Below are 14,171 nucleotides of genomic sequence, written 5' to 3' on the forward strand. Positions count from 1 at the left end.
CAGGAGTTGGAGGCTGTGGTGAGTTGTTATGACACCAACCACTGGATTCCAGCCTGGGCAACAGAGTGAGACCCTATCTCTAAAAAATGGGGATCAGTTTCCCCCCGAAAGCCAAAACTAGACTGGAATTACCTGACTCAGCAGTGCCCCTCCCAGGTGTACACTCAAGAGGCCTGAAACCTTGTGTCCAAGCAGACTGCATGTGAACTCACAGTCTCACGAGCATATCAGCGTCCACTAGCTGACCCATGGACACGGGAATGTGGTCTGTACGTACCACGGGGTGGGACCTTTATTTAGAAATGGGGTCTTTGTGGATGTAGTGAGCTAAGACTAGCTCATGCTGGAATAGGGTGGGCCCTACATCAAGGATGACTGGTGTTCCTGTGAGGAAAAGAAACAGAGACCCAGATGTGCAGGGCACGGGGCCCTATGAAGACGGAGTGATGCAGCCACAGCTAAGGGGTGCCCGGGAGCAAGGAAGAACCCTTCCCTGGAGCCCTCAGAGTCAGACTAGCCCCCTGCATCATGAACTTTTTACAGTAAACTCCCCAAGTGGGAAGATGGGATGGCAGCTGGGTCCCTGAGGAAGCACCACAATGCAGATGGCAGGGTGGGGCAGGGCACGGTCGCTCACTGTGAATTTCTTCGAACTTTGCCATGCAGACTGATGAAAAAACTACTTTAAAACAGGCAATGGCCATGACTTTGCTTGAGAGCCAGGGAGAGGAGCCTGCGCTGAGGAAGTGGGGTCCTCACGGCCCAGTGGCCTGCTTCTCCCCCGCCTTCCCCACCTGGGCAAGTCCCTCCAAGCTTTGTCTCCCAACACGTCCACCTTGGCATGGGCACTGCAGGGGCACCACGCTGCAAACACCCTCTCGGGCCAGGCCTGTTGGACACCCCTTCCCCTCGTCTGGAGAAAAAGGGTTCAGGCAAGGGGCAACTGGATGGAGGAGCCAGAGCTACCCCAGCCACATGGCCCTGTGGCTGAAGTCACCTTCCTCTGCATGCTGCCTCCTTCAATGACGTTCCCTCCTGTGAAAGGTGCTCTGAGCACCACACAGGTGCCACTGAAGGGGCTGGGCCTGCCGGGGTCCCTTCCCTCAAGGGTTCTCCCAGCCACCGTCAGGTGCACCCCTCACTCAGACAAGACAACTTCCAAATACAACTGTCTACTTTAAGAGACCCAGCTGAATTTAATATATTTTTATTTCTGAAACCCATCCAAATGTAAGCCTAGATGTTTGGAGCTGGCATCGGCACATGCTTTCTGAAAAGGGCCCTTAGCAAATGTGTTCAACTGTGGGGGCCACATGTCCTGCCCACACTCAGATACGCCCTACAGCATGAGAGCAACCTCTGACACAGGTAAACAGGGGCATGGCCGTGTCCCTGCAGAGCTTTACTCGTCAGCGCTAGCATCCTAATTTTGTGTACTTCTTCCTGTTACCAAACACTCTTTTTTGGGGGAACCATTTAAAAGTGTAAAACCCTGTACAGTCCCTGCTTACGGACTTGTACATAAACAGGGAGTAAGCTGAATGTGACCTGAAGGCTACAGTTCACCAACTTCTGTCTTAGTGAAAATGTCATTAGCCTATTTAAATATCATTAATCATGCACATTTTCTTTTTTTTTTTTTATAATTTTATTTATTTATTTTTATTGTTGGGGATTCATTGAGGGTACAATAAGCCAGGTTACACTGATTGCATTTGTTAGGTAAAGTCCCTCTTGCAATCATGTTTCGCCCCCAGAAGATGTGGCACACACCAAGGCCCCACCCTAATCATGCACATTTTCAATTTAGCTGAGTTATAAACCCTTTGCTATACTTCTCTAAGACTATGCCTTGAATTCATTAATAATACACAAACTTTTCCTGAAAGCTTGCAAGTGAAAAGCTAGTTCCGTTGCCCAGCAATTCCACTTGTAGAAATTTCTCCTAAACAGGCTCACTGTTGCTCAGTGGTTATGGCGCCAGCCACATACACTGAGGGTGGAGGGTTCGAACCCAGCCCGGGCCTGCTAAACAGTGCAACAACAACAAAAAAAATGGCCGGGCGCTGTGGCAGGCACCTGTAGTCCCAGCTACCTGGGAGGCTGAAGCAAGAGAATCACTTAAGCCCAAGGGTTTGAGGTTGCTGTGAGCTGTGATGCTACGGCACTCTACCCAGGGTGACATAGTGAGACTCAAAAAAAAAAAGAAAAAAAGAAATTTCTCCTAAATAATCATGGCTTTGCATAATACATTAAGATATGAATTCATAATAGTAGTTGAGACATTGGGAACAATGGGGTGGAGTGAAATAAATCACACTCATCAGTGTGGGTTGAATTGAGTCCCCAAGGACATGTTGAAGGTCAGCCCCAGGACCTTGGAAACTGGGTTGTTGCAGATGCAGTTTGTTAAGACAAGGGCATTAATATTAGAGTGGACCCCGGACCTAGTAGAACTCATGTCCTTACAAGAGAGACAGAGGCAGAAGGTGCCGTGTGCTAAGGGATGCTGAAACTAGAGTGACGTGGCCACAAGTCAGAGGCTGGCGGAACCCACCAGAAGCTGGCAGAGACAAGGAAGGGCTGTTCCACACATCTCAGAGGGAGTATGGCCCCGTAGAGACCCTGATTCAGACTTTAATTTGGACTAAATGTTTGTGTTTCAAGCCCCCTAGTTTGTGGCATGGGAGGCTTGTTGGATGATTAAGACAGAGTGCACAGGTCAGCGCCTGTGGCTCAGCGGGTAGGGCTCTGGCCCTATATGCCAAGGGTGGCAGGTTCAAACCTGGCCCTGGCCAAACTGCAACAAAAAAATAGCCGGGCGTTGTGATGGGCGCCTGTAGTCCCAGCTACTTGGGAGGCTGAGTCAAGACAGTCGCCTAAGCCCAAGGATTTGGAGGTTGCTGTGAGCTGTGTGATACCACGGCACTCTATCGAGGGCGATAAAGTGAAACTCTGTCTCTACCAAAAAAAAAAAAAAAAAAAAGACAGTGCACAGCATGGGCTGCAGAGGCATTAAGGAGCCCACTGATCAGGACACTCCACGTGTTCTGGTTGTCTAAAGACATCCGTGGATATACCTGATAGACACCTCGCTGAGCCGCTCCTCCCCCTGCCCCAGGTTGCTGTTTCTAGCCTTGCCTCCTTTTCTCAAGCACCCACTGGACATGGTCAGGCAGGATGTACAGCCCACGGGGGTTATGGAACTGGGGATTCCTCAGTGATAAACACAGACCTAGCCAAAGCTGTCTAGTCAGGACCAGCGATATTCTGGTTTGGCTTATTGCTGAGTTCGTTTTTCTATCATTTGCATCAAAAAGTCCCAATATGTGCTCGCTGACTAGGACAGAGGTTTCCCAGAGTCCTCTGGGTTTCACAGCTAAAGGACCCTATAAAACCTCAAGGAAGAACCTGCACAGGAAGGAGTACACAGGCTGCCCCAGGGCACCCACTGGTGGGGGAGGTTGGGGGGGGGCCTTCCCAGTAACTTCCTCACTTGCAAACATTCCTGAGCAGGGGTCAGCAGGGGTCTATTCCTCCCCAAACCTCCACCACCTGAAACCACAGCGGCCCACGGTTGAGCCTGCGTGTAATTAATTGTACACTTCCTAGGAGCCCCATGAGAAAAGTAAAATTAGGTAAAATGAAGGCTAGCATTTTATTTAACCCAATACATCGAAAACACTATCATTTCAACAAGTCTTCCATATAAAAATTCATGAGCTGCTGGGAGGGGTCGTCACCTGCTTCACATGCCCATCTGTCATGGGAAAGTCCAGACAGCACAGGATGGTGGGAGTGTGAGCCTGACTGCAGAGGCAGCCAAGACAGGGAACTGAACTCTGAGGTCAATGTGGAAACAGGAAGTTAACTTTTCCAGTGAGATACTGCCTGCTGCCCAGCAGGGCCTGCCTACTAGAAGCAGGACACAAGCTCCCAGGGAGCCAGGGATCCTCTGTGGACAGCAGTCGTTGTTTGTATAAACTTTTAAGACCAAAAAGAAGCATGTCCAGTGTTCTCAGTAGTCATCTCTGAACACGGAATTATGGGTATGTCGATAATCTTTGCAGGCACATCTCAGTATCATTAATTTGTTTATACTAAAGGGTCATTAACTTAAATACCATTAAATATTTTATGTTCTTTTTTTTTTTTTGAAGTCTTTGCGATCTGAGTGTATTTTGTAACCACAGCACCTCCAAATGCCCAGTAGTCACAACTGCCCAACACTTTCATGGGGCTTGCTGCCCCCTTGCCAGTCAGCAAGCACTGGTCCACAGGGACCCACCATGGTCCAAGACTGTCCTATACTCAGTGTCACCTCGCAACAGCACCAGGAGAAGCCAGACCTGTGTGACCCTGGGGAGAGCAGGTGAGGCTCAGAGGCTCACGTGCCTGGCCAGGGTTTGGATCCTGCCAAAGTGTCTCATGCTGAGTGATTTCAGCAGATGGCAAACAGGTGAGAGCCACAGGGATGAAGGGACAGTACAACGACTCAGCCCTGCCACCCAGCAGCTAGACCACCAATGTGGGCTGCACCCCTGCTGCAGGTGACATTCCAACCTCCCAGTTTTTCCTGGCCTTAGAGACCTGGCGTTTGGTTAGCACCCTCCAGAGGTAAGATGGGGGCATGAAGCCCGAGGCAGAGGCCACTGACTCCTGGGCAAGCCCAGGTGTCAGTCTCTCTGCTCCTCCCGGACGCCCAGGAGCCCACTTTCGAGTGGACCGAACCAGGCAGATGCCCTTCCGAAGTGGGGGGACCCGAAAGGGAGGAGCCAAGTCTTCAGGAGAGGAGGTTCCCGGTCTCACTCCGGCCACCCTCACCTGCGGTGGGTCACCCAGCGGCTGGAGGTAGCACCAGGTCGGTGACTCGCACGGACCTCGCCGCTCGCCCCCGAGGCCCGACCCGCGCCACCCCTCCCTCGCCCCCATTCTCTCCTCCCCCCCGCACCCCTGCCCACCGTTTCCCCGTCCCCTCTCGCGTTCTGCCGACCCACGCCCGCGCTTACATCGTCCATGAGCATGAGCACGATGTTGGGGGGCTGCGGGGCGCCCGCAGCCCACAGCCCCACGGAGCTCAACACCAGCAACAGCAGCCGCCACCTCGTCGCCGCGGCAACAGCCGCCATGGCAACCATGCCCGGGACGGCGGACCAGGGCTGACGGGCTACCCCGAAGCTGGCGGCGCCCAGCAGTTCCAGCCGGCTGCCGGGCCCGGAGCCTGGACGGCACGTGACGGGGCGGGGCCTGGGCGCCCGCGTGACCGGCAGTTGGTCACGTGACGCTGGGGCCGGCCGGGCTTCTCAAGATGGCGGTGTGCATCGCGGTGATCGCCAAAGAGGTGCGTACGCGGCGGCGGCGGGCCCTAGCCTTCCTGCGGGCCCGCGGCCTCCCCCTGTCCACGCTGGGCACCTGTCCGCCTTCCTTGCGAGGCTTCTTAGGGAATGGCGGCCCCAAGAAGTCTTCCCAACTCCGCGCTCGCAGGTCCCGCAGGCCGAATGTCACCCCCGCCCCGCACCTGCATCCCCCTACCCCTAGCCCGGCTCTGAGCAGGTTCTGTCGGTTCCGCACCTCTCTGTCCTGTTGTTGCCCTCGCCCGGAACGCTGCTGCAATGCTGAGTTAAAAACAAGTGGGGCCGTGTCTGAAGTGTCTCCCGTGGCTTCTGGCCTAGGCTGATGCCTGAATCAGCATGTTTAGGTTCCTCCTCAGCGCTAGTTGTACCTTCCACTCCAAAATCAATTCCTTGCAAGTCCCTGGACAGGCTCTGCTCTCTGGCCCCTGGGCCTCTGCATCTGGACCCCCTTCCCCATCCCCCTTTTTGGCCAACATAGGTTTCATTTCCTCTGGCATTTTCAAGCATTTTTTGAATCCTAAGACAGAACGGATGGCTGTGTACATGCTCCTACGGCACCCAGCCTCAGTTTCCTATTGTTGCAAGAAGACGAGGCCCAACAGAGAGAAAGAGCACCCAAACACCACGTTTATAAGAGGAAGGGCTTTATTCACCAGCTGGGAGCTTATGGCATAGAAGAATTCCAAATGGCCGCTTTCCCCTACTGGCTTGGTCTTTCCCTTTTTATGGACAGTCAAAAAGTTCCACCCCACAACTACCCTTCTCATTGGCCCATTTGAATCAAGCGGGAGATGCTAGTCCAGCCCCCACAGAACTACAGGATTTCACAGAACTTGGAAATTTCCAAGTTCCAGGAAGTTAAGTTTACAAATTCTCAAGTCACCATGGAGAGGACCCTGCAGGTGTTGTATCCTTGTGGTCTCCTTGAGAAGACCTGTTCTCCTAGACCTCACCCTTCTTGGGTATCCTCTCTCAGGTCTCCCTGGAGATCAGCACAGTAGACTGCTGTGAATCTTCTCTGGACTTCCCTCTGGGTCACAGCTTCTCATTTCTTGTTTGCAGTTTATTGACCCAGCGTCATTATGCTCAGTTCGGGTAGGGGCAACTTCGCCGTAATGAACAGCATCTTGTTTAGCATCTCTGCGGCAGCCAGTGTCAGGATTGTGGTTTGTGGGAGTCCAGAAAAGAAGCTGCTAACCAGATCAGGGCTTAGGATGCTCAGAAATGCAGGATGAAGGGAGTTTGACTGAGCCTTGAAGGATTAGCAAAAAGGCCATCATCAAGGTGAAGAAATTGCAGCAGGTGGAAGTTTAGGAAACAGAGTTTATGGTGCCATGCTGAGGTGACTGCACAGAGCTGGAGGTGGACTAAGGTTGAGTGGATTCCAGGAAGGTGTGTGACCTGCCCAGGTGATAGGGTTAGTTGTCAGGCTGTGCTCAAACATGTTTTTCTTAGTTGTCATCTCTGTTCTGCCCCTTTGCAAACATGTAAACCTACTTAGATTGGGGCACTGCCCACGGAAGCGTGGAGAATGAAGTGGTGGGTTCAGAGAATGAGAACGGATGGTGCAGGTGGCTGGCAGGTCATGGGCCCATCCTCCAGAGCACTCCCTGGCACAAGCTGGATGGATTCTCATCCTTTCAGTAGCCATCATTCGAAATTTCTTGCAGAATTACCCTCTGTACATTCGCAGCGCTCCCACAGAGAATGAGTTGAAGTTTCACTACATGGTGCACACATCCCTGGACGTGGTGGATGAGAAGATCTCTGCGATGGGGAAGGCTTTGGTCGACCAGAGGGAGCTCTACCTGGGCCTGCTCTACCCCACAGAGGACTATAAGGTGTATCTTTCAGCGTCTGGCAGGGATTTTTGGAGACTACACCTACAGATGCAGGGATCAGATAAGCTTGAAATATATGAAAAGAAAAAAAAAAGTGAGGGTTTTCTGCCAGCCAGGGAATTAGTGAAGCCTAAAGTTACTGAAGGCCTGTGACTCTTTTTTTCCTTTATTTATTCATTTTTTTGACATAGAGTCTCACTATGTCGTGGTGTCACAGCTCATAGCAACCTCAAACTCTTAGGCTCAAGCAGTTCTTTTGCCTCAGCTTCCCTGGTAGCTGGGACTGTAAGGCACCCGCCACAACGCCCAGCTATTTTATTGTTGTTTAGCAGGCCTGGGCCGGTTCAAACCCACCAGCCCCAGTGCATGTGGCCGGCACCCTAACTTAGGGGTCCTCAAACTGTGGCCCGCAGGCCACATGAGGCAGTGTGATTGTATTTGTTCCTGTTTTGTTTTTTAACTATAGTCCAGCCCTCCAACGGTCTGAGGGACAGTGCATTGGCCCCCTGTTTAAAAAGTTTGAGGATACCTGCCACTGAGCTATGGGTGCTGAGCCTTTTCTCTCCCTTTAATTGGAAGAATAATTTGGGTGAAACAAGGCACGCATTCCCTGGAGAATGTGGTGGTATACATACCTGTCACTTGTCTGGTTTGTAGAGGACCTGGGGACTTCCCTGCTTTGCCCCTGCAAGGACCTCTTTTTGTGCTTTTCAGAGGGGCTGCCACCTCATCTCATTATCAGGTCTTGCTTCATAAGTTACTGGAAGCACTTTACCAGTCCCTTGGGACAAATTGCTTTGAGACCATGGAGTTCAGAGGTGGTCCCATGAACAGTAATGTAGTTTGTCACAGTGATGTTTGGCACTATTAGACAAAATAACATGGTCTCTAAGGAGAGGGTTCACTTTATTCCTGAAATTTCTGGCTTTTTTTTTTTTTTTTTGTAGAGATAGAGTCTCACTGTACCGCCCTTGGGTAGAGTGCTGTGGCATCACACGGCTCACAGCAACCTCCAGCTCTTGGGCTTACATGATTCTCTTGTCTCAGCCTCGTGAGCAGCTGGGACTACAGGCACCCGCCACAACGCCTGGCTTTTTTTTTGTTGTTGCAGTTTGGCCGGGGCTGGGTTTGAACCCACCACCCTCAGTATATGGGGCCGGTGCCCTACTCACTGAGCCACAGGTGCCGCCCTCTGGCTTTTTTTTTTTTTTTTTCCAGATTAATATAAGGGTACAAATGGTTACAATGTTTTTAATTCTTTTTTTTTTTGAGACAGAGCCTCAAGCTGTCGCCATGGGTAGAGTGCAGTGGCATCACAGCTCACAGCAATCTCCAACTCCTGGGCTCAAGCGATTCTCCCGCCTCGGCCTCCCAAGTAGCTGGGACTACAGGCGCCTGCCACAATGCCTGGCTATTTTTTTTTTTTTTTTTTTTTTTTTTTTGGTTGGCGGGCCCGGGCTGGATTTGAACTTGCCAGCTCAGGTGTATGTGGGTGGCGCCTTAGTCACTTGAGCCACAGATGCCGAGCCACATTGTTTTTAATTCTAAGGTAAAGGTCAGGTTTGCCTGGGGGCGTGCTGAACATCCATACCTTGTGTGAGATCCTGCCAATTGTCCTCCCTCCTGAAATTTCTAGTTTTATAGTTAACTTTCTGGGCCATGCATTGATTCTGAAAGAGGGTGTGGTGTCCCAGGACAGACAGACTCAGGGTCCTGGAGTGTGGGTTGGGCCGGCTCGGTTGGCTCGCAGGCTGCCTGCCCTTTGCTCCTTAAGGAAATGTCCAAGTTCGTGCTTGGTGCAGCTAATGCACAGGCACTCCTGACATTCTAGGTTGTCTTGTTTCCGCAAAGCGAGGGCACCCAGGGCCCTGGGCTCACAGCCCCAAGTTAGAAGTATGTTCCCTAACCTGCTGTGCAGATACGGCTATGTGACCAACTCCAAGGTGAAGTTCGTCATGGTGGTGGACTCTTCCAATACAGCCCTTCGAGACAATGAAATCCGCAGTGTAAGTGCTGGGGATTAGAAGGTCATACTGAGGGGGTTGGTTTGTCTGTTCCCTTTGTCTTAGAATGCTGAGAAGCCGGGTGGCACCTGTAGCTCAGTGGGTAAGGTGCCAGCCACATACACCGAGGCTGGCGGCTTCAAGCCCTGCCTGGGCCTGCTAAAACAACAATACAACTGTAGCAAAAAGATAGCCAAGTGTTGTGGCGGGTACCTGTAATCCCTTCTACTTGGGAGGCTGAGGCAAGAGAATAGCTTAAGCTCAAGAGTTGCAGGTTGCTGGGAGCTATGAGGCCACAGTACTCTACCGATGGTGACGTACTGAGACTCTGTCTCAAAAAAAAAAAAAAGAAAAGAAAAAATAGCCGGGCGTTGTGGTGGGCGCTTGTAGTCCAAGCTCCTTGGGAGGCTGAGGCAAGAGAATTGCCTAAGCCCAAGAGCTGGAGGTTGCTGTGAGCTGTGATGCTACAGCACTCTACTGAGGGTGGCAAAGTGAGACTTTGTCTCTAAAAAAAAGAAAAATGCTGAGAAGCCAAAGATCTGTCAGTAGCTGTGAGTACATGTTAATTTACCTGTTTCAGATGTTCCGGAAGCTGCATAACTCCTACACAGATGTGATGTGCAACCCCTTCTACAACCCAGGGGACCGTATCCAGTCCAGGTGGGCCCTGCCTTCTGTGCTATGTCACTTTTCATGTCTGGAATATAAGGGTGGGAAGGTCTCTTTGAGTCACGAGTGCTGCCTCCCAAAGGCAGTGGTTTTCCAAAGAAACTACTACACAAACCTTTGCAGCATAAAGTGGATAAAAGGAGGGTGTGGTGGGGGCAGAGTTTGCACATGGTCTCCCAGGTGTGCCCAGTGGGCACTACTTAGAAGCTCAGGAAGGGAGGGGCCCAAGCACATGGACAGCAGCCTTCAGGGAGAAAGTATCCTCGTGCTGCTGCTGAACTTGGGTTGAAGGCATCTTCCAAATAGCCATCAGCGCAGGCAGACTTCCCATCTGAACATCAGAGATGCTTCCCACAGAGACTCCGTCTGCCAGCACACTCTGTGGACCTGCTTCTGGGGTCCCTGTCCGAGACCGCTGCCTTCTCAGCACAGTTGTGCCAGCAGTTGTTGGCAGATGAGGGGACACTGCAGTGACCCAGGCCAGGCCCCTCCCTTGGCAGGGTTGCTGTGGGTCTTGGGTCATCCTGCCTCTCAGGTGACAGTAAGCATTCAGTGCTCCCTGCTCACTGCACCCCTGCCTGGGACCCTTCAGGCCTGGACACAGGGAGACCCAGCCAGGGCCCTCAGGAAGCTGCATGGGGTTAGGAAGCAGGTACTCACTGCCCATTGTGGAAGGCTCCCATTCTGGCGTCTCAGCTGAGTTTACTTGTCCAGACCCCAGGGAAGGGCCCACCAGTCCTGTGGACAAGTGGGGGTGGGGCCTGTCCCCTGCCTTGATTAGCTGTTCTTGCAGGGCCTTTGACAACATGGTGATGTCTATGATGGTACAAGTCTGTTGAGCACGAGCTCCGCTGCCAGCCATCTCGGGAGCATCTGCATGTCACTATTGTGGAGACATCTGTCATTGCCTCTTCCTGACATGATGTGCTGCTCGGGGGCAGGATCTCATGCACAGTGCATCTCAACTAAAGGTCTTGTGAGACGAAACTTGGCTTTTCCCTTCTGTGTCTACAGAAGATGTAACTAAGTAGAGTTCAGCTAAAGACCTCTAGGGCATGTGGGCACAGGTTAGAGACCAAAGCCAGCAGGAAGCTGTCCTCATTCAGCAGAAGGGTCAGGGCCACCTGGGGCCCAGAGAGCTCAGAGCCTGCGAGCAGGTGACCTCTGGTGCATGTGGCTAGCCCATGCCCCTACCTCTGCCCTTGCTGTGGCTGCCCACCCCCGTCAGCCAGATAGGTGGGGAGTTCTATGGAAGTTGGCCTCTTGAACCAAGAGCCAGCCTGGGATATAGGGACCACAGCACTTCATGAGTAAGAGCTTTTCTCCTCTGGACTTGGCTTCCATTGTTTGCATCTGACACATGGTCTGGCCTCTGGCTTGGCCTCAGGAGGAGCCGTCATGAGACGTGGGAAGCCTCGTGGACCCAGGCGTCTAGCCACCTGCTGTGTGCTGCTTGTGTACAGGGATGAGCAGGTGTGAAGAGCCCCTACCCGTCTGCCCCGGGAGCTGGGCGGAGGGTGACGCGCTGCCACTGGGTCTCAACCTGCCGGTCCTGACCCCTGTGAAGTCCAGGTGACGACAGGAAGTACAGTGACAACCCACAGGATCAGGGAAACGACTTGGCTACATGGTGACTGCCCAGGGGGTGGCAGAAGTGACAAGGACCACCGTCTCCGGTGCCGTTGGCTTCCTAGAGTTGAGCAACCCAAGACTGGGCCATGGAGGAGACACCCCCAGAGGCCCCCCTCCCCCCAGCCTCCCAGAACTGAGTTTCTCCAGGCCCTTCAGGAGGGAGCAGCAAGGGTGTCTTGGGGAACAGGAGGCATTGGTGGGTTAGCCTGAGAATGGGGGGTGGGGTGGGCTTTTCTCTCTGTACCTTTGGGTTGTATTCCCATCCATCAGGCACAGTATTAATTTCATAAATTATGGAAGAAGAACAAAGCATAAGGAGTGTGTGTGAGAAAGACCTGTCCCAGGCTGGTCTTGAAAGGCCAGAGTCAGCTGCGGAAGGCCAGGCAGCTGATCCTGGGCAGATGCGTGGCGGGGGCTCCACACCTCCCTTCAAAGGGCCTGGCTGCTGAGCCCAGGAGCCCCAGGCCAGCCCCACCCGCCTGTAGTCTGGCATCCTCTGAGTGGAGGCTGTGAGTTGCCAGCCCAGCATCCATTTCCCCCTTCCTATTAACAGAATTGAGCATTACTCAAGTCTATCAACAGGTAGAAGCCACTTGCTGCCCTCTCTAGCACCCGGGTGAGTAGTTAGGGGATATAAATGGAGTCAGGAGAGGCAGGAAAGAGCCTTTAATAGGGGGCTTAGCAGGCGCAGGGAGTACCCTTCACCTTCTGTTGTCTTTGCCTGGAACTTGTATGTGGTGGCCGGAGCTCAGACAGCTATCTTGTGAGTGTGAGGACAATATTCATACTCTAGGGATGAGGGAGCAGAGAGCAAGGATCCTGGGCCTTTGTTGACATATCAGCTCTGGACTACTTGTGGAGTTTTTTAATATGAGAAAATAAAATAGATTTCTTCCTTGTTCAAGCTACTAAAATGGGTTTTTGTGTTAGGTGCAGCCAGAGCAGTCCATAGTGCTTGTCACGTGAGGGAGTTTCACAAGCAGTATTGTTTAGGCCTCAGAAGGTCATCTGCTTAAAGGTGACATGGTGCTGTATCGTGGCAGTTCCACGTATTACCTCCATCATGAGGCTGGCTTCTCACGAGGGCTGCATCCCCTGACCACTCTGGTGGGCCTTGCTGGCAGCAGCCCTGTCTCTCCTGCACAGACCAGAGGTAAGGGGAGCCTGTTCCTGTTGGCTGCCCACCTGAGACAGTGTCTGTTTCCTCTGGACACAGCAGAAATCTCTGCCACTGTGACTCGGGGCCCTCGCTGTGGGGGCCATGCCAAGGGGTACTTAGTCTCCCTCCATTGTAGCCCACTGGGCCTCAATCCCTAGGAGAGGATGGACTCTCCAGGTTCACTCTGTCTTCTAGCAGCAGGAGGCTCAAGATGGATAGGAAATAACATCCTAGGTGTATAGGGGTGGCTAAGAAACCACAGGATTGGCAAGTGCATCAGGATCGCCAGCCTCTCCCCATGGTCAGCGTGTCACGTGTGCAGCAGAAGCAGGTTCCTTCTGCAGTGTCCTAGCCGTGAGTGGCCAGGACCTGGCCAGGCCAGGACCAGGCAGGGCTGCTTGGCAGCCTGGGCAAAGCCACAACCTCACCTTCCGCTCCCCACCTCATGTGGCCTGGCTGAGGTGAGGCGCTGCTGCCCACTCTGATGCTGGGGTTCTGTGGCACCCTCAGGCCCACCCTGCTGCCAGACTTACTGGCTTTTATTTTTCTACTTGTTGGCCTTTTTCCTCCAGGGTGAATGGCAGGCCTGGGAGCAGACCTTAGTTGGGTCTTGGAGGCTGGTGGCAGCTGCTCATGGCAAGGCTGTCAGTCTCCTGGGACTTCCCTAACAAGGCACCATAGATGGGGCTTAAAACAGAACTTTTTCCCCACGGTTAGAAGCCCATGAAGGTGTCAACAGGGCTGGTCCCTCTCCCTGGAGGGAGAGTCTGCCCCAGCCCTGTACCAGCTGTGGTGGTTCCCGTGATCTTGGCCTCTGTCCTTTCTTGGTCTCCTTAGTGTCTCGTGTCCACTGCGTCACTGGACTTAGCACCTACCCAGGTAATCTGGAGTCCTTAATGGATGATACCTATAGAAACCTTTGCTTCAAATGTGACATGGTGGCTTATGCCTGTAATCCCAGCACTTGGGAGGCGGAGGTAGGTGGATTGCCTGACCTCACAGGTTTGAGACCAGCCTTGAGCCAGAGCAAGACCTTGTCTCTAAAAATAGCCGGGTCTTGTGGCATGTACCTGTAGTCCCAGCTACTTGGGAGGCTGAGACAAGAGAATCGCTTAAGCCCAAGAGTTTAAGGTTGCTGTGAGGTATGATGCCACAGCACTCTACCAAGGGGAGACAAAGTGCGACTCGGTCTCAAAAAAAGAACAATAAAAAACAAAAACTGACAGGTTCACCAGTTCTGGAGATAAGCATGGGTATGTTTTTTGAGGGGCACCATTCGTCCCTCTACAAAGACCCACAATCCCAAGGGGGGGTTGAGGCTGGCTTGGGAAAGCAAGAAGACCAGTGTGGAGAACCAGGTGCTAGAGGAGGGAGGTGGGCCAGGCACCTGTGGGGTCCAGCCCAGCTGAAGGAATAAGGAATTGACAGGATGGGATGGGTCTGAGGTGAGAGAGCTGCTTCGGAAGTACCAGGAGGGAATTAGCAGTGCTGTGCCAGAACCTGGTGCACCCGG

General features: G+C 52.8%; 2 protein-coding genes across 14 annotated transcripts in view; one reads left to right on the forward strand and one right to left on the reverse strand.

Annotated features, from left to right (window-relative positions):
- The window catches only part of GALNS (galactosamine (N-acetyl)-6-sulfatase), a 26,578-nt gene extending 21,344 nt beyond the window's left edge, over positions 1-5,234 (reverse strand). For 2 of the 3 annotated variants that reach the window (XR_008373216.1, XM_053555015.1), the window contains exon 1: positions 5,010-5,234. Coding sequence is in view for 2 of the 3 variants with exons in the window: in XM_053555015.1 (XP_053410990.1) it covers positions 5,010-5,138 (129 nt within the window). In the remaining variant the exon portion in view is untranslated. The remainder of the gene's footprint in view (positions 1-5,009) is intronic. The other variant, XM_053555005.1, reaches the window with a different exon arrangement.
- TRAPPC2L (trafficking protein particle complex subunit 2L) lies at positions 5,207-12,779 on the forward strand. 11 transcript variants are annotated; one of them, XM_053555102.1, is made up of 6 exons: positions 5,260-5,341; positions 7,048-7,195; positions 8,472-8,744; positions 9,027-9,201; positions 9,779-9,858; positions 10,661-12,421. In XM_053555102.1, the coding sequence occupies exons 3-6, from the start codon at positions 8,599-8,601 to the stop codon at positions 10,704-10,706; spliced, it is 447 nt and encodes a 148-aa protein (XP_053411077.1). In that variant the 5' UTR covers positions 5,260-5,341; positions 7,048-7,195; positions 8,472-8,598; the 3' UTR covers positions 10,707-12,421. The 11 variants fall into 11 exon arrangements, with proteins under 11 accessions (XP_053411007.1, XP_053411058.1, XP_053411085.1 ...); XM_053555032.1 differs by lacking the exons at positions 8,472-8,744; positions 10,661-12,421 and adding an exon at positions 10,174-10,637 and having other exon boundaries at positions 5,207-5,341; positions 7,025-7,197; positions 9,114-9,201; XM_053555110.1 differs by lacking the exon at positions 8,472-8,744 and having other exon boundaries at positions 5,208-5,341; positions 7,025-7,197; positions 9,114-9,201; positions 10,661-12,368.
- Positions 12,780-14,171: the final 1,392 nt, after the last annotated feature.

This window comes from Nycticebus coucang, chromosome 2 (assembly GCF_027406575.1).
Source record: "Nycticebus coucang isolate mNycCou1 chromosome 2, mNycCou1.pri, whole genome shotgun sequence".
Taxonomy (NCBI): Eukaryota; Metazoa; Chordata; class Mammalia; order Primates; family Lorisidae; genus Nycticebus; species Nycticebus coucang.

Bases quoted from the DNA above. Each gene is read 5' to 3' on its own strand.
- TRAPPC2L (XM_053555032.1), top strand. From the start codon at position 5,309: ATGGCGGTGTGCATCGCGGTGATCGCCAAAGAG. The intron at 9,202-9,778 runs GTAAGTGCTGGG...TACCTGTTTCAG, and splicing joins GAGACAATGAAATCCGCAGT to ATGTTCCGGAAGCTGCATAA. The intron at 9,859-10,173 runs GTGGGCCCTGCC...TCTTCCAAATAG, and splicing joins GGGGACCGTATCCAGTCCAG to CCATCAGCGCAGGCAGACTT.